Genomic DNA, 17,200 nt, shown 5'->3' with positions numbered 1-17,200 from the left:
CCCTCCTGCCCCACCAGGGGAGGGAAGGAAGATGGTGAGGGGCACAGCTGTGGCCCTACGGGACCCACCCCAGAGCCATTTCCTTCTGTGCCGCTTCCCCCCATCCCCTTCTCAGCTTTGCCCTCCAGGGACTGCCTGTGGCAGAGCTTGCAATGGAGGTGGCTGCCAGCAAGTCCTGGTCCTGCCCTGACAGCAAACCATCCCCAGCCTGTCCCCAGCCTGGACACCCTCTTCACACAAAGCCAGGCCCTACCGCAGGTCCTCCATGGCCCCAGCTGCTGCTTCTTGTAGGACCCGGCAGCTGTCCCACGCTCTGCACCCCAGGCCAGCCTGATGCCTCCAGCACAGAGCTGGTGGTACAACACGGGATAAGCATGGCTGACCAGCGATGCGGGGCCCCTTGCCTTGCACCACCGGCCAGAGCAGCTCCTGGATTTTTGCTCACCCCTCTGCAGACACAGCCCGTGTCCCTCGGGAGGAGCGGGGTGGCAGCATCATCTTCCAAGCTGGGACACAGAGGTGGCCAGAAGTAACGTGCACAAAAGCCGGTGTGTGTGCACCTCTGGGACTTCACTCCTCTGCGAGGTATTTGCACGCCCTTCGCCTGCATGGGTGGACGCTGGTGTGCAAACAGGGATGTTCTCTCTGCACGTGTGGGTGTGAATCCCCGCCATGTGCTCCTGCGGGCAGGCAGGTGGAGGGGGATCTGCCATTCCCAGGTGGGCAACAGCGGGGGGGAAGAGTGCTGCAGGAGTGGCACTGAGAGATGAGAAGTGTCCTGGGTCAAGTGCTGTGTTCCTGCTCCATCTGCTCCCGGTCTCCCTCATGTCAAGTCTATCTCCACTAGAGGCTCATGCCTCATTTTCCACCAGCACCTTGCCTTTCCTGCTCTGGGTCTCCACAGGGCTGTGGCCTCCCATGCTCTGTCTCCCCCCAAACGCACCTCCGTTGTCATGTCTCAGCCTGCTGGTGCTTCAGCAGAAGGGAGGGAGCCGTGCCAGCCAGGTGGAAGTGCTCTGGGGTCCATTTGTGCACCCTCAGATGCATGTAAGGGGCAGAACACCTCAGCAGTGCGGATTTTTCTGCCCACTCGGAGCACGGGCCATGGAATGTACATGCACCACATCTCTGCTACCTTCCTGTGTTCCCTCCATCCTGGCTGAGTGCTCATGGCCAGGACAGTCTCCATCAGTGCTTTCTGGATAAGGACAAGCCAAAGGGGGTCAGGTGTGGTTCCCAGGGGGCTCTGTCCTGGGTGTCCTTCTCGGTCCCAGCCAGCACACGTACACGCGTGGCTGGTAGAGCCAAGCCAGTGGCATGGGGAGGTCCATGAGTGTCAGAGGGAAAGTGTTGCAGGGTTTTCTGGGGTACTTCTCTGAGTATGAGTACCTTGATATTGCGTTGCTTCAGAGGCAGAGGATACGCTGCATCTCAGTATCTCGGTTTCGTGCTCATGCATGGTGCATGGTCTCACTGAAGCACAGGAGGGACACAGGTCCCAGGGCAACCAAAGTCATTTTGGCAGGAAGAATAAAGGACTTATGGCTGAGGGGATCCCAAATCCTTTGAAAAGACCATCAAATATCTTAATTCACACTGGGCCAGAGATCACTAAAATTGACAGCACAGAGGGTGCTCTTGGCCTCCATAAAAGGTTTTTCCACACCACTTTTGCAGCTTAACCTTGTTTCTTGGATAAAGCCATGTTTTGGTGAAAGGTTCCAATTCCCTTCAGGGAAAAAGGGACAAAATCCAGCTCTCAAAGGCCGGTGCTGCCCTCCAGTTTCTTGCTCACTGTGCTCCATGGAGAGGAGCAGGACATGGCCATCATGCCTCTTGGGTACAGCGAAGGCCTCTGGACAGCCCAGCTGTGGGGATTGGAACCCTGTTTCTCTGCACCTTTGGGTGCTGCTAGGTTTTGTGGATGTTCCCTGGGCCCTACAAGGTCTGTGGGGGTCCAGCTGTCTCTGTCCTCCCCATCACAGGTGCCTGGCAGTTGGGCAGTTTGGAGATGAGTGTGGGTGCACAGATGTCACTGACACATGCCCAATGATTCGCCTGTTTTCGCAGCTCCATGGTATCTGCCCCAATGCCATGCTGAGCTTGTCCCTTGCTTGTCCCAGTGCCAGAGGAACGGGGTGGTGAGGAGGCAGCAGGTCTGTGCGGGGTTGGGCCAGCGAAAGGCAGGAAGGGTGGCCCCAGGGGTTCCATCTTGGCTGCATCCTCAAGGACCCCTTGAGCTCAAAGCCACCCAGATGGGAGGGGTGCCCACTACACTAAGAGGGCAGATACAGTCCCAGCCTCAGCCTTGCTGAGGAAGTAAGCCTCCACACTGTCTGATGGGCTGAGAGTTCAGGAAAGAACCTTCTTTGTTTACTCTGGTCCTTGCTGAGGGCAAGTTTATGCAGCCACCTTGTTAAGTACTGCACTGCTGGTCATTTTAGGAAGACTTCTCAGTCAGAAGACAGAGGGTGGGAGGGAAGGACAGTGTTGGGACTTGTTTGTCCATGGTGGGGCTCTCTCTAGGCCCCTATGGCCAAGTTCTTTCATCCCGCATGGGAAAGGAAGCAATTCCTCAGTCCATCCTCGGGCCTGACATAGAACCCAGTCCAAGTCTTCACAAGCTGCTGGCACCCTGGGATCGGCTCAGGAGAAACAGATGCTGATGGCCCTTGTCTCGGGGATAAGATTGCTCTGCTGTGGGCCAAGCCCAGAGCTTTTCTCTGGAGCTTGAGCCCTCTGATCTCCCAGCTCTCGGGTAAAAGGTGGCACTGATGGGGTCTCCCATGGACCACCAGCAAAGTTGTTGTTTTCAGGATGAAATTCTGACACCCCCTTGCACACACATTCCTGCAAACACGCAGGCATGCACAGACATGCACCTCTCCAGCACAGTGATCGGCAGTGCTGGCACCGCACATCCCAGGGACACCCGGTCACTGCAATGAGCTGGGCTGGAGGTGGCCTGGTGCTGGGGCTCCTCAGGGTACCGAGAAGAAGCCAGCGGGGTGGCCGGGGGGAGAAGGTGTTTAGAATGCGGGGTCCGCGGTGGCTGGCGGGGACATGGCAGGAGCTGCTGCAGCACGGCGGGGTGGGGGCAGAAGAGGAAGGAAGCGTGCAGTGTCTCTGCGCAGAGGCCGGGCAAGAACAAACAGGAAGAGCTGTAGGGCTGCAGCAGAGGGCATCAGCAGGAAGGATGTGCAGTGCCCCAGGGGCAGACCTTTCCTACCTGAGCCAGACCCTCCAGGGACCTTCCTCCCCAAATATAGCCCCTTCCCTTCTCTGTTGGGGAGGGGGAGCCCACGTGCCTCCCCTTGAGGTGCCCAGGGATGGTCCTGGCTGCAGAGGGGTGGCAGGTGGCAGCCGCAGGGACATGGGTTAGGGGGACAGTGGGGTGGCACGAAGACCACACTGCGCACAGGCAGGCACGGAGGGTGAGAGCTGCTGAGCCCTGGCTTGCCCCGCAGAGGGATGGGGAGCGGCTGGTGCACAACCTGGGCAAGGGGATACGGCCAGGGTGGCAGGGATGGGACGACTCATCCTGGCTCCCTGTGGGGCAGGTGGGGTCTGGTGTCCCCAGAGCAGCCCCACTACACCACATGAACCACCCTACCTCAACCTTCCTGCCAGCAGCCCCAGCCCCACAGCCGGGTCTCGCCTGTCCCTCCATGCCCCGTGGGCTGGCACCGGCACCAGCCATGGCTGGTTGCAGAGAGGACCGAGCACACCCCACCGTCCATGCCAGAGATGCCCGTGGAGGCACCCCAGGATTTTGGGGCAGGCAGGGACGCACCCACAGGCGCAGGAGAGGGGTTCGTTGGCGGGCAGCGGGGCTGGGGCTGCAGGCGGCCCAGCGGAGCGGAGCTGCGGCGATGTGGCCGGTATGTGTGTGGGCGGCAGGCAGGGTGGGGGAGAAGGAGGGAGAGGAAGCGGCAGAGGCAGCAGCTCCTTTGATAAGCAGCTTCCTGAACACTTTCAAACCGTGGTGTTAGACCGACACGCGTGGCGCCTGCGGGCCTGTGCCGGGACCGACGGAGCCCACGCCGCGGGGCAGCAGGTAGGCATCCCCCCAGCCCGCCCGTGCCACTGGCTGGAGAGCGGACCCTCACCAGGCGGTGCTGGGCCCTGGTGCCCATGGGCGGTGGGCATATGCTCGCTGCTGGGCAGCCTCACAGAAGGCTGGAATGCTAGGCAGGGTGATGGGGACACTCTCCCTGCAAGTCCTGGATCTTCCCAAGGCCCTCCTGCTTGCCAGGGGCTTGGCTGGGGCATCTCCCAGCTGTTTCCCGGCCGGTGTGTAAGGGACAGCTACTGGGGTCGGAGCCTGCTGCTGTCTCTGGCCAGGGTCTCCCCTGGTGCTGCGGCTCCTGGGGAGCAGCCGCTTTTGCCCTGCCAGGCCAGGGGACACCCCGGCAGCACAGGCCCCCTCAGGGCACCCTGCATGGGGCACAGGGACGGTGCGTGTGGCAGCAGTGGCATTGCCACCCCCAGAAATGCTGCTGGGCAGCATGGAGCCATGGGGTATGGCTCCTGCCCCAGCCATGTTCCCAAATGGCATAGCCACAGCATGGACCCAGTTCTCTGCAGGATCTGCCTGAGCTGATGCAGCACCTGGGATCCAGCTCCTTGCTCACTGAGAGCTCCACAGCATCCCCTGTCCCTTTGGGTCTGTCTCCTCCTCATGGAGGGCGCTGAGGTCAAGAAGGTAGAGAAGGAGCCTCATGACTCCAGGGTGCTGCATGCACCTTGAGGAGCTCTGTCCGGAGGCGAACCAGCATCACCCACATCTCCCCGTCCCTGCCAGGGGCTGTCCCGGCGCTAATGGCAGTGGAGCCTTGGCACCCGCCTCCAGCTGGGCTAACCCCATTGCCTCTTGCGCAGCCACCCAGATAAAGCAGTTTCCTCTTGATGGTTGCTGAGACCTGCAGGATGGAGGCTGTCCCAGGGTCATCCCTTCCTTGCCAGAGCCATGAAGTTGTTGAGGCCACCCATGTCTGGCCCCATGTCTCCCAACAGCTACTTGGGGTGCCTACAGCCCATTTATCTCACCTGCCCAATGCTGCTCTGCTCATGCGGGTCCCAAGTCTCCCTCCTCCCCACTGTGTCCCCAGGCTGAAGCAGGGGGACCGTCTGCCAGGGGATCCACCCAGCCTCATGGTTACCCCTCAGATCTGCCTTGTCTTTTCCAGCTGCTCCTCCTCCGATGGCTCCTTGATTCCCCAGGAGCTGAGACCCCCCTCTGTCCACTCCCCGTGCCTCAGGACAAGGGCTTTGAGGCTGCCGCAGCATGGTACAAGCCTGCTTGGTGTGCTCCAGAGTTCATAACGGCAGCCTGACAGCCCAGGCAGCCATGGCAGACATGGACAAGACGGACAAGCCCAGTCCCTCTGCGAAGAAGCACGTGCGTCTTCAGGAGAGGTGAGCATGGATGGCACCTGCAGCCGAACCCTGCACTGCCCATCTCAGCCCAGACGGCAGGTACCCAGGGCATTGCTCATCCCCAGGCCTTGGGTTCCCCCAAACTTCCTTCCCCCAGCCCAGCCCTGCCAGCCCACTGCCTGCCAACTTTTGCGGACACCAGGTCTGAGCACGGAGGCAGCCCTGAGCCCCCCAGCCCAGCCCAGCCCAGCCCAGCCCAGGCCAAATCTAGACACCATCCTTTGGGGGCTTTCCAGCGAAAAGGCCAAATGACCAGTTAGTTCCTTGTTCCTGCCCCCACCCAGTCTTCTGAGGTCTCTACCTGACCCCTTTTTTCATCCTATGTTATTCCCTGCCTGGCTTTTGCTTGGTGTGGGGTGGCTTTAACTGAGGATGTGGTGGGATGGGCTGCCCTCCTGTCCCGAGATGGCAGAGGGTCAGCTGGGGACACCTTTGCCTCGCAGGAGGGGCTCCAACGTGTCGCTGATGCTGGACATGAGCTCGCTGGGGAGCGTGGAGCCCATCCAGCCCGTCTGTACGCCTCGGGACATCACGCTGAAGTTCCTGAGGACATCCAGCCATGTGCTGAAGAGAGAGGAGCTCCAGCAACACGCCCAGAGCCTGACACAGCTCCAGGAGGAGTTTTCGGTGTGATGTTCCACTCCCCTCTCCCTCCTCACACGAGGGATGGCAGGGGCTGGCGGTGGGGGGGACTGGCAGGGGTGGACATCTCCAAGGGAGGCTTCAAGCCCAGCTTTGCCTACAGCACCAGTGGCAGGGAAGGTGATGTGGGCAAACAGGGGTGAGGGGTGCCCTGGGTATCCTCTGGCTGCCGGATCCCCGGTGCTCACAAGTGCCCCTGGTGTCCTTGGAAAGCCTGTCCCTGCCCTCCCATGCCAAGCTTTTCTCCCAAGGTGGCCTCTCTGGAAGTTGTTCCACCACACCTGGGGTAAGGACAGGGCTCATGCCAGGAGCTGACGTCTCTGGTGATGCTGTTAGGTCCCAGGGTCAGCCTCTCATTGCCTGGGGCCCAGCTCTGCCATGACGAGGGGAAAAAGCAGCAGCAATGAGGTTTCCCTCACAATTGTTCTCTCCTCCTGCAGAAAATCCCACCCAACTTTGTCAGTCCAGAGGAGCTGGAGATCCCTGGACGTGCCTCCAAGGACAGATACAAAACCATCCTCCCCAGTATGTGCCACTGCATCCTTTTGCTCAGGTGTCACGTGCAGGGAAAGGAGTGGGTGTTGGGGGGTGGGGGTGTGTGCGCGCGTGTGGGTGTGCGTCGGTATTTGTGTGGGGGAGAGAAGTGACAGAGCAGCCCTGCCACCAGGGTGGGCACTCCTGGGTGTTCTTGGTGTTCCTGCCATGCTTGTTCCTGCTGCCCGTGTTGCAGGAGCTGGGTGCTGTGTAGCGGTGGGTGCACACTGTGTTACGGGGAGCTACTCCTCGGGGTGTATTGCCAGGGTGTGCAACACACGGCAGCCCAGCCTGGGTTGTGCATTGCCACCATGGGGCCTTGCATGTCCCAGGAGCACCTTGCTGGGGGTATAAATGCTGAGGACTGTACAGGAACTCCTTTGGGCTTCAATCAGGCACTGTGGGAAGGCACTGGGGGGGTCATTGCCTGGTGGGCAAGTTGCCCCCCATGCTGCGGTACAGGCAGATTTGAGCACGGCTGGCAGTATCCTGCCATAGTAGTGAGGGTGGAGTGGGGCAAGAAGGGGTCTGGGGGACAGTGTGGAGAGCTCTGACCATGGCATGGAGCTGGGAGGACTCAGTCTCCAGCTGCTGGAGCTGAGGCAGGGAGGATGGGCAGCGTCAGACTCTGAAAGGCTGTCCCTGGGGTAATGTCTGCCACGTCTTTCAGATCCTGAGAGCCGGGTCTGTCTCAGGAGGGCGGGAAACCAGGAGGAAGACAGCTACATAAATGCCAACTACATCACGGTGAGTGTCCTGCCTGGTTGGAGAGCGGTTGGTCTCCCAGGTCCACGGCTCACAGGGCATCGGGCTGCAAACTCTTCGGTGCTGCAGGTGCCATGCTGGGACCCACATGCCAGGGCACTGACTGTCACCCACTGTCCTGTGGCTGCCCCGGGGTAGCAGTCTGAATTTGCCACCCCTTTCTGAGCTGGAGAGATGCGGCTCCATCCACGCAGGGCAGACACACTCTCCTTTTGGTGGGGAAGTCTCGTGAGGTGTCTGCTCTCGGCTCCTGCTGCCTGGAGGAGTTGAGCACCCATATGGGATCCCTCGCAGCAGCTTCTCCATCTCTTTCTCATGCACTAGTGCCTTGTCTGGCATGGCCACAAGGAGGCAAGCAGCATTGACAGAGCATCACAGCCTGGTGCTGTTCAACCCTTACACGTCCAGGAATTTCCTCTCTGCTCAGGGGGTTTGTTGCAATTTCCCAAGAAGAAAGCTAACGAAGGAGAGGCCATGGTTTATCTTTGACACCTGATGGGGTCCCTTTCCACAGACTGAGAAATCCCCAGGCCCAGGGGTGTTACTTCAGGCAGCCTGAGTTGTTCTAATCATTCTCCTGTGCAAATGACCCCTTCTTCATATGAAGAGCGGTTGGAGGAGCTGGGACTGTTCAGTTTGAGGAGGAGGAGGCTGAGAGGAGACCTCATCGCTCTCTTGCAACTATTTGAAAGGACACTGTAGAGAGGTTGGTGCTGGTCTCTTCTCACAGGTAATTAATGACAGAACAAGAGGGAATGGCTTCAAGCTCCAACAGGGTAGATTTAGACTGAACGTTAGGAAAGAATTTTTCACAGAAAGAGTGGTCAGGCATTGGAATAGACTGCCCAGGGAGGCGGTTGAGTCACTATCCCTGGATGTGTTTAAGAGAGGTTTAGATGTGGTGTTGGGGGATATGGTGTAGGGGAGAACTTTGTAGAGTAGGGTAGATGGTTGGACTCGGTGATCCCAAGTGACCCGGTGATCTTCCAACCTAGACAATTCTGTGATTCTATTCTATGATTCTATGATTCTAGGCTGTAGTCTCAGTTGTTGTGGTGGACCATACGTCACCCTAAACCAGGCTCTTGTGTCAGCCAGGTACCAGCTTTGCCTGGTTGGTAGGCTTCTTTCTGAGCAATTCATCTTGCTTCAGCATCCTTCCCCTTGGGACAGGCCAGGGGGGATGGGAAGCAGAGGTGGGCCTGCAGCCACTCTGGGCACGTGGCAGCAAGGAGAACGTGGGAATGTGGGACTCAGAAAAGTAGCCCACAAAAGTGCCCTCTGATAGGATGGACAGACCCCTGGAAGATGGTCTGAGGGTGCGGGTTGGAACTGGAGGGCATTTAGTAGCATTTCTTTTCTGATGGTGCTCATAGGTGTGATCCAGAGACAGCAGCGGTGTGAGCTGCCGGTGGTGAGGGTCAAAATCTGACTTGGACACAGGAGCACCATGCCTAAAACTGTTGGGAGCTTGCTGGTCCAAACGATGGTTTGAACGTGGGCAGCAGAGGACTACTTTTAGATTAGTCTTCCTGAAGCAGCCTGGCAGCGTGCAACTTCACATTGGGTGACACCATCACCCTGTCCGCATGCATCAGGTTGTAGATGAGCACGTGGCATCCTCTCTGTCTCCCACGAGTGCTAACACAAATGCACAAACACTGCCCATCCCTATCTCACACACGTTCACATATATGTGCACACACTTGAGCACACGTGTGCCTATATGTCCCTGTGTGGAGCTGGTATTTCCTGACCCCTTCCTTCTGCTTACCTCTCCAAGGGTGTCACAGTGCAGGAATTTGTGGGCACGTCAGCAAATTAGCAACCCAGCCCGCTTCTGGCATGCTTGGAAGGCACAGTGAGTCTGGGAGAGCTCTGCAGGTATTTGATCACATCAGCCCCCTCCTGGGATTCCGTGTTTTTCCTGCTGGCTGTATCTCATGAAACGTTTTTGAGCACAAGGAGCAGGTGGGGGCAAATTCACAGTGTTGACAACTCCAGGTCTCCTTCTGAATGGAACACCGTGTTTTCTAGGAAAAAAAAAAAATAATCTTGAGGTGTGAAGAGGGCTATACAAAATGTTCCTGAAAATGTTGCTGCCCCTTGGCTAGGCCAGTGCAACTTATTGTGGGACCAAGCTGTTAACAGGATTGCTGGAAAGACCCAGATTAAATCACAGGGGTTTGGGTGCATTTTTAACTGAGATCTCATTTGACAAAGCCATAAAGCTCTGCCCTGAATGCTGTGTGCGCGCTTTGCCAAAAGCTGTGGGCGCTGTGGGTGCCTCCCAGCATCCCCAGGGCATCCTCAGCGGGGTCCCTGACTCCTTGCTGTATTGCCAAACTGCATCTCCAGGTGGGAGGTGGAGTAACACGTTACCGACCCTGAGAGAAGGCTTTCCCACACCTCTGTCTGGGCTTGCCCTCCAGCTCCTGCCTGCTGCTGTGGCACGCTCTCCTCTCTGCTGGGCCAGCAGCACTGCCTGTGAGGCCGTGGTGTGAAGCAGGAGCTGAGGAGGACTCAAAACACCTCCAAGCTTTTCTATTTCTTTGGCAACCTTATACTGGGGGAGGAGGTGACCGTGGAGGCAGAAGATGCTTGGAGCTGTGAAGCAGAGCCTGGGGCAGAGGTAGGGCAGGGGCCAGTGCCAACCACCCCTCCAAGTGTTCCCAGACGCAGCCTTCCCACTGTTGGGCACTGCCATGTCCCCTCCTGAGCCTGGCAGGGAGACAGTACTGGTGGGACCCAGCCTGGACCATCCCAGCTCCCAGCCAGAGTAGGGCTTCCTGACTTCTGCTTGTCCTTGGGCAAATGCCTCTGGTGAGAAGCACCCTCCCTGCATGAGCTCTGGCTCACCAAAGGCATCCATCACACCGGCTGTTGTCACATCAGCCACCTGGGGATGCCTGCAAGGAGCTTGGGTCCCTTCCAACCCAAGCCATTCTAAGATTCCGTCATTCTAAACAGCCTGTGTGGCTCAGTCACTCACCTGTAGAGGAAGACAAGTACAACGAGGAGTGGGGTGGCCTGGAGATAGGCTCCTCTCACACATCAGGGTCCCCCCCCAGCGTCACCGATGACCATGTGCTCGGCAGGGCTATGCAGGGCGGCCCCGGGAGTACATCGCCACCCAGGGACCCATGCTGAACACCGTGACCGACTTCTGGGAGATGGTGTGGCAGGAGGAGGTGCCCCTCATCGTCATGATAACCAAGCTCCAGGAGCGCAAAGAGGTACGGTTGTCCCTCCCCAGACCCAGGCCCAGCACACCCAGCAAAGGGTGGGGTGTGGGGTAATAACATCAGCAAAGGGTTATGCGAGACCAAACGAGGGGTCTGAGCACCCGCTTGCTTTCTCTGCTTTGCTCTCAGAGGGTACTCCTGATTGATCGCACTCGGAGAAGGAGAGCCCCAGGGCTGCAGCTTTGGCCCCATCTGGCAAAGCCTCTCCTCCTCACGTGGCCTCTCGTGCTCTGGGCACGCTTTGCCAGCTGCATAATAGGATAAAGAGATTAGGGCAACTCCTGGGAGAGGGAGCAGAGGCAGCGGTCAGCAGTGTCCCTCCGGTGCTGAGCAGCTCTCCTTTTGGGCTGGGAGCTCTCAGCTGGTGGATCCAGGCTGGGACAGGAGCTGGCAGCGCTGTGCCCTTGCGGCAGCCACCCTGTGCCTTGGCTGGGATCCCTGGCTCCACATTCAAGAAACACCGGCCGGGGGGAACTAACCCTCTCCTTCCTGGCCATGTCTTTCCTTCTTTCTCTCCCCGGCTGGTGCAGCGTCCCTGTGCCCTCCACCGGCCAGGCTGGGTCCTCCTGGGTCTGGCAGGACATGGACTGGCTGACGCACAGCTCCTGGGGGGCCTGGGGACTCCCTGGGGTCTGAAAACCGCATGGCAGGGCATGGGAGCAGATGTGGGGAGAGGGAGCTATCCCATCCTTAGCCTGTGTTCTATGTCACTCCACATCCACGTTCCCCACTCCCCCACACCTCCCCAGGTGATCCCCCTTCCTAAGAGCACTGAGCAAAGCATAGCTCCAACATCCAGTGGGTGCCTTGAGCGTCTCCACAGCCCCAAACCCTGCCTTGTTCTTTCAGAAATGTGTCCACTACTGGCCCGAGAAGGAGGGCACCTACGGCCCCTTCACCATCTGCGTGCAGGGCGTGAGTGAGTGTGTGGAGTACGTGCTCCGGGATCTCTCCATCCAGGTGGGTTTGAGCTCCATCCTGGGGTCAGAGGGGGAGCCCAGGAGGGCCTGGCAGTGTCCCCAACACCCCTGGGCTCTCCAATCAGATGGCAATGCTGTGTGACAGGAGAGCAGAGGGTTCATGGCTGGGAGAGCTGTGTCCTATGACCCCCCTACCAGAGGAGGGGTCTGCAGAGCTCCTGCCTGCCCCAGACGGCTGAGAGGGAGCAGGACCCGGCCCTGATGGGGAGAGGAGAGGGGATCCTCTGGGGACAACTTCTTTATTATCCCTTTGCTGTTTGCACTGTGCCATTGGGCTCTGACCCTCCGTAGTCACCCCGGGCTGGCGCTAGTCAAAAGGATCTTGCTAGCTTTTCCTGGACTGTGAGGACAGTATTGGGACACTCTGTATATGTTCTCATCTGCTGGGCTGGGACGTTTCCCAGTGTCCCTGGCCCAGGGGTGTCTCCTGAGTGTCTGGCAGAGGCTCCAAGAGTAGTTTAGGAAGAGAGCAGATGAGATGGTCACAGTCTGCCCAGCCTCTGCTTGAGCTGGACTCCATGCCTTCATTTGGCCCAGCCCAGCGAGTCTGTGCTCCTCCACATCCTGATTTCTCTTTCTTTTGTGCTGGAAAAGCTTGAAGGTCAATGCCGCCAGGTCAAACACATCCTCTTCCCTTCCTGGCCGGACCAGCAGACGCCCGAGTCAGCCAAGCCCCTGCTGCACTTGGTGTCTAAGGTGGAAGAGACTCTGCAGGCTGCAGCCAGCCCAGGGCCCATCGTTGTGCACTGCAGGTAAGAGCCTTCCCCTCACCCGAGCCCCTGTGTGTCCCTCACCTCACCAGGGGTCAACCTGCAAATGCTGGAGGGGAAAATCCCAAATGTGAATGCTCGTGAGCTGGTCCCACTGTGGCACAGAAATCCCAGGGCACAGCATCCCCAGAGCAGAGTTACTCAGGCAGCAGCTCCTGTCCTGGCATCAGGATGGTGGCATGGCACATACTGCCTTGTAAAGAGATCTGTTTTGCACCTGGGTCTGCAGAGGGCAAGGTGGGAGCAGGAGAGCTCCGCAGGGTTGGGACGCAGCCACCAGACCCACAGCTCCTGCTTCCTCTGCCACCGAGCATCGGCTGTGAGGCTGTTTTTCAGGACAGCCCTCCTGGAGGAGATAGCCTCTGGGTGTTTTCTCTCACTGCGAAGTGAATTTGGGGACAGCACAGCAGAGTGCCCGCTCGTCCCTAGGCAACACACGTGGTGCGCGATGCCGCGGGCTGGCCCGCCGCGGGGGAAACCGCTGGGCGCCTGGGGTGAAAGCAGAGCTGGGAGGGAGCTGCAGAGACCCCTGCACTGCGCAGGGACAGGGGGCACAGACTGGGTTTGTGCTTCCAGAGCTACCTCAGCTGGGCCGTGACACATGGCAAGACTCCCTTGCCGTGGCAGAATGATGCCAGCCCGCATCTTTTGGCGCCTGGCTGAGAAAGTTGGTCTGGCAGCTGGGAGTGGGACCCCAGCATCACTCTAGGAAGAAATGGCAACAAACCAAACTGGGAGTATGTCCAGCTCAGACGCTTTAAGGCTCATGTAGTGGATGTTGGTGGTGCTCAGCACAGCTGTGTCTGTCCCGCAGCGCAGGCATCGGCCGGACGGGCTGCTTTATCGCTACCAGGATGGGGTGCCAGCAGCTGAAGGACAAGGGGGAGGTGGACATCCTGGGAATCGTGTGCCGTCTCCGCATAGACAGGTCAGTGCTCAGGGCAGGCTGCTCCTTGGAGGGTCCTGCTGGCTGCCAAGCCTGGGAGGAGGGATGTAGGAGGGACGTGGGGGTGGACATTGCGAGGGGCCACGGGGACAATTTTTGATGGAAACCAGAAAGGTTGCTGAAAGATGCAGATGTGGTGACAGCAAACAACTGCCCTGTCCTGGGCTGGTTTTGCTGTTGAGGCTGTTGTAGCTTTGGAGACCTGAGGACACGAGGCAGAGGAGAGCGACTCTGAACCTGTCAGACAGTCTGCTCCTTCCAGCTCAGACACTAAATTCAGAAGCACTCGGTTTTGCCACTTTTCAAGGAGAAGTACCAGTAAAAATTATAGCCAAATCAGTTGCTAATCTGCATTTTCAACAGCCCAGCAATGCTTCTGAGTCCACATACTCTTTGGGCAGCTCTGGCGCCTGTTTCAGATGTACCCGGACATGGTGGGTGAAACAGGAATATTTGTGCCCCAGGAACAGGGAGCTGGGGACGGGGCTGTGGGCTTCAGCGAGGTGTCAGCAGGACCTGCCTTTCCCTTGCAGAGGCGGGATGATCCAGACGAGCGAGCAGTACCAGTTCCTCCATCACACACTAGCTCTCTACGCTTCCCAGCTGCCGGAGGCGGGAGACCACTAGCGCAGGGCTCCCACCGGGCTGCCGGCTCCCCGCTCCGACCTCTCCGGCACCACCCATGGAGACACCTCCACCAAACCCCCTCCTGCTGCTGGGCCATAGAGCAGCAGCACAAGCATCCCCGGATGAGCACAGCCGAGCAAACCCATGGGGATTGTGCCCTTGCAACCCTGGGGACGAGCGGGGTTTGGCGGGTTCACAGGAGGGATTCAGTGGGTGCTCGAGGTGGCTGTTGCTGCTGGCTCGAGGCAGATTTCCACTCCTGGAAAGAAGCTTTGGCTTTTGAAACATGCAACGTTTAATCCTCAACCAGAAGAGCAAGCTGTGCGGAGGAACTGAAGCTGGGTGAGCGCCGGGAGCACCGTTTGCCTTCTAGCTGCACAGAAATGTTTACCCCGTTAGACGCGGAGCTGGCACAGTCACCCTGCAAATAAACAGAGCCCCTCTCCTGATTTCGTATCGTCTGTGGGCAGAGGCTGCACTGCGTGCAGGGCCGGGCTTGCTCCCAACATGCGCCGCGATGCTCTTCTTGCTAAAGATACACCTCGATGATTTAGTACAATCGGTGCACAGTTGATTGCCTTCGTTACGCGGCTCGCTTTCCTCTCCGCCTTCAGCCAAAACCTTCTCAACAGCCTTAAAGTAGGGGAGATTCCTAAGTGCGTCTGCAGTTTTGCAAGCAATGCGCTCTCTTTTTTTACATGGGGGTGGGGGGGTGGGGTGGGGGGGGTGTTGCGTTCATTGATTTTTGCAGAAATTGGAACAAAATAATGTTTGGGTTTTGTTGCTTTTTTTTTTTTTTCACTGATAAATTCAGTGGGAGAATTTCACTGGTAAATTTCAGAGGGAGAAAAATTTTGGCACAAAGCACGGAGATGGAAATATTCTGTAAAATAATTTAAAGCTATTCAAAGCTGGCTTTCCGCTGATGGGCGTTGCACAGCCTGTTGGGCAGTGAGGACTGATAAGGAGCCGGGGGCTGCCTAGCCTGCACTTGCCTGTGCCCACAAGCCCTGATGTGGCACGCTTGGTGGGGTGAGATCCAGGGAAAAAAGGGTCAATCCTCTTGCTGAGAGAGTCTCAGCTTGCTTTTGCTCCCCGAGCATCCCTGGATCTGGGCTGTGTGCGTGGACCCCCTTCCACCGCTCTGAGGTTCCCCAAAATGCAGTTGAATGGCTGCCCAATGGTTTTGCCCTAGTGCCCGTTGCTCAGGCTCCGTGGCTCTCTTGGAAGAAGAAATGGTGGAATAAAGAGAGAAGTTTCATCCTTAACTCTGCAGTTCTGTGGAGTTCTCTCTGCAGTCCAGAAGGAATGGGGTCCTCAGGCCTGTGTTGTCCCCCCCCACCAGTATCCCATCCTCACTGCTCCTCTCCTGCCCCGCTCCGTTTACTGTCTATAAAAGCAGTAAGCGAGCAAGTGGAGCAGCCTCGTCCAGGGACAGGTAGTGAGTCAAAGTCAGCTTGTTCTCCCTAATCCCACCGGGCATAAGTAGCAAACCCAGTGGCAGACCAGGTATGTCCCACTGTGCAAAAATATCCAATATTACAGAAATTTTCATGTACTGCTGAGCCCCAGTAGTCCTTATTAGTGGATTTCAATGTATTTGCAGACTCTCCAGATAGAGTACTTGCCGGGACACTTCCAATAGCACTATAAAGCCATGTTGAAGCATCTGCTCACTGCAAGGAGAAAATCCTCTTGGAGAAACAGCTCAGAGAGTGGACGGAAGAGTGGCAGACAGTGAGAGACCCTCCAGTGGCACAGCCCCCTCCCGCAACATCAGGAATGAATCCACTCCCTGGTCCTGCAGCAGGAAAACCCCTAGATTTGAAGTAATGTCCTTCCTCCCACGGTGTCTGGATTGCTCCAGCAATCTCCCCATACCAGCTGCCAGGTCAACCCTTCTTTGTGCCACTGAACCTGCCCAGCTGGGCACTGATGGGGGGACTTTGGTCTCTGCGGGCCTCCTGCCTGGCGCCTGGGCTCTTGAAGGGACTGCAGATCCTCCATGAGCCCCTTGAAGGTCAAAGCACGGCTCAGGAATTTGCCTTCTCAGTTAATGTCGCCTTTGATGGTGTCTCTGAAGCCGCCAGTGGAAGTTTTGAGCTCGTCTGATACAGGCTTTATTCAGCTGGCCCATGGCACCCCCCTTTCCAAGTCTTCCCCCCCTACATTGCCATCAGGTGGGGGAACTTGAGGAGCCTGCAAGCTGCACCAAGGCACAAAAGATCCCCACGCTCCCGGGACAGCAGGACATGCACCATTTTTCTCATGCTTTCTGTTTATTATCAAGAGGAGAGTTATTAGGGCAGACTTGCAGCGAGAGCTGCATTGGAGGTCTCCCGAGGCATGCAGGAGCAGTACTGGGACCGGTGGCTGGGCAGGGGGTGTTGTCACCCCCTCTCAGGTTCCCCATTGGGTGCTGGGAGTCTTGCAGTTCAGCTGCCTGATGCAGATTATGATCAGCTCAGCAGTTTTCCTGTCTTTCAATCTCAATTTCTACCAGCTCTATCTGTTCGAGACGCTTATCAGGCCATTACCACTGCGCTATCCGAGTATCTCTCCATCCTCCCTGTGTTTCCCAAGCACTCCTCGGGGCTATGCCGGGCCATTGCCTGCGTTATTGCAAAACCCCATCCCAGGGCTCACCTGGTGTCAGGGGTGAAGCAGGGTGTTTGATCTGATCTGGCTGTGTCAGGCTTATACCTATGTCGTGGGAAACTGCTTCACCCTGCCTGTAGAGACCATGCAGCGCCCAGAAGGCGAAGGAAAGGAATCACTCCAAAATCTCATGTCTCCCTGTGCCCTGGGTTGAGGTTAAGCCTCTGAGCTTCGCCAGGGGTTTCAGCAGGGCCAAGATCGCTCCTGTTCCTCACTCCCCTCCCTTAAAACCCTGGCATGGACCCAGCTGCCTTTTTCCTTCTCATGGCGTTTCTGTGCTTTGCTGCACGTGCAACCCAGACAACTGGGTAGGGAGCTGGTACTGGGGGCCCTGGGCTGCAGACTCCTACGAGCGATGTCCCTGGCAGGCCAGGTCCTGCCCAGGGTTCAGAAAAAGTCCTTCCTCCATGTGAGGAGGCCTGGGGTTTCCCAGGCTGGTAATTAATTTCCTACCCTTGCGACAACTCACCAGGCCGGAGGTTGCCTAGGATGAGAGAAAAAAACATGGTGGCCACATGGTAAAATTGCTCTAGTGGCACATGCAGGCATTGTTGGTGGCAAGGAGACCCAAGGTGCTCCAAATTCTCTGCAGCT

General features: G+C 57.8%; 1 protein-coding gene across 1 annotated transcript; it reads left to right on the top strand.

Moving 5' to 3' along the window:
* Positions 1-5,287: 5,287 nt before the first annotated feature.
* On the top strand, positions 5,288-14,348 carry PTPN7 (protein tyrosine phosphatase non-receptor type 7; the record flags this gene model as incomplete). The annotated part of the gene is made up of 9 exons (XM_082494507.1): positions 5,288-5,418; positions 5,883-6,066; positions 6,522-6,606; positions 7,286-7,362; positions 10,479-10,616; positions 11,475-11,585; positions 12,200-12,357; positions 13,190-13,303; positions 13,855-14,348. The coding sequence occupies 9 exons, from the start codon at positions 5,288-5,290 to the stop codon at positions 13,946-13,948; spliced, it is 1,092 nt and encodes a 363-aa protein (XP_082350633.1). The 3' UTR covers positions 13,949-14,348.
* Between the last annotated feature and the right edge of the window lie 2,852 nt (positions 14,349-17,200).

This window comes from Vanellus vanellus (assembly GCF_965231255.1).
Source record: "Vanellus vanellus genome assembly, chromosome: 23".
Classification (NCBI taxonomy): domain Eukaryota; kingdom Metazoa; phylum Chordata; class Aves; order Charadriiformes; family Charadriidae; genus Vanellus; species Vanellus vanellus.
Note: the sequence above shows the minus strand (reverse complement) of the source record. Positions and strands in the feature narration are given on the sequence as shown.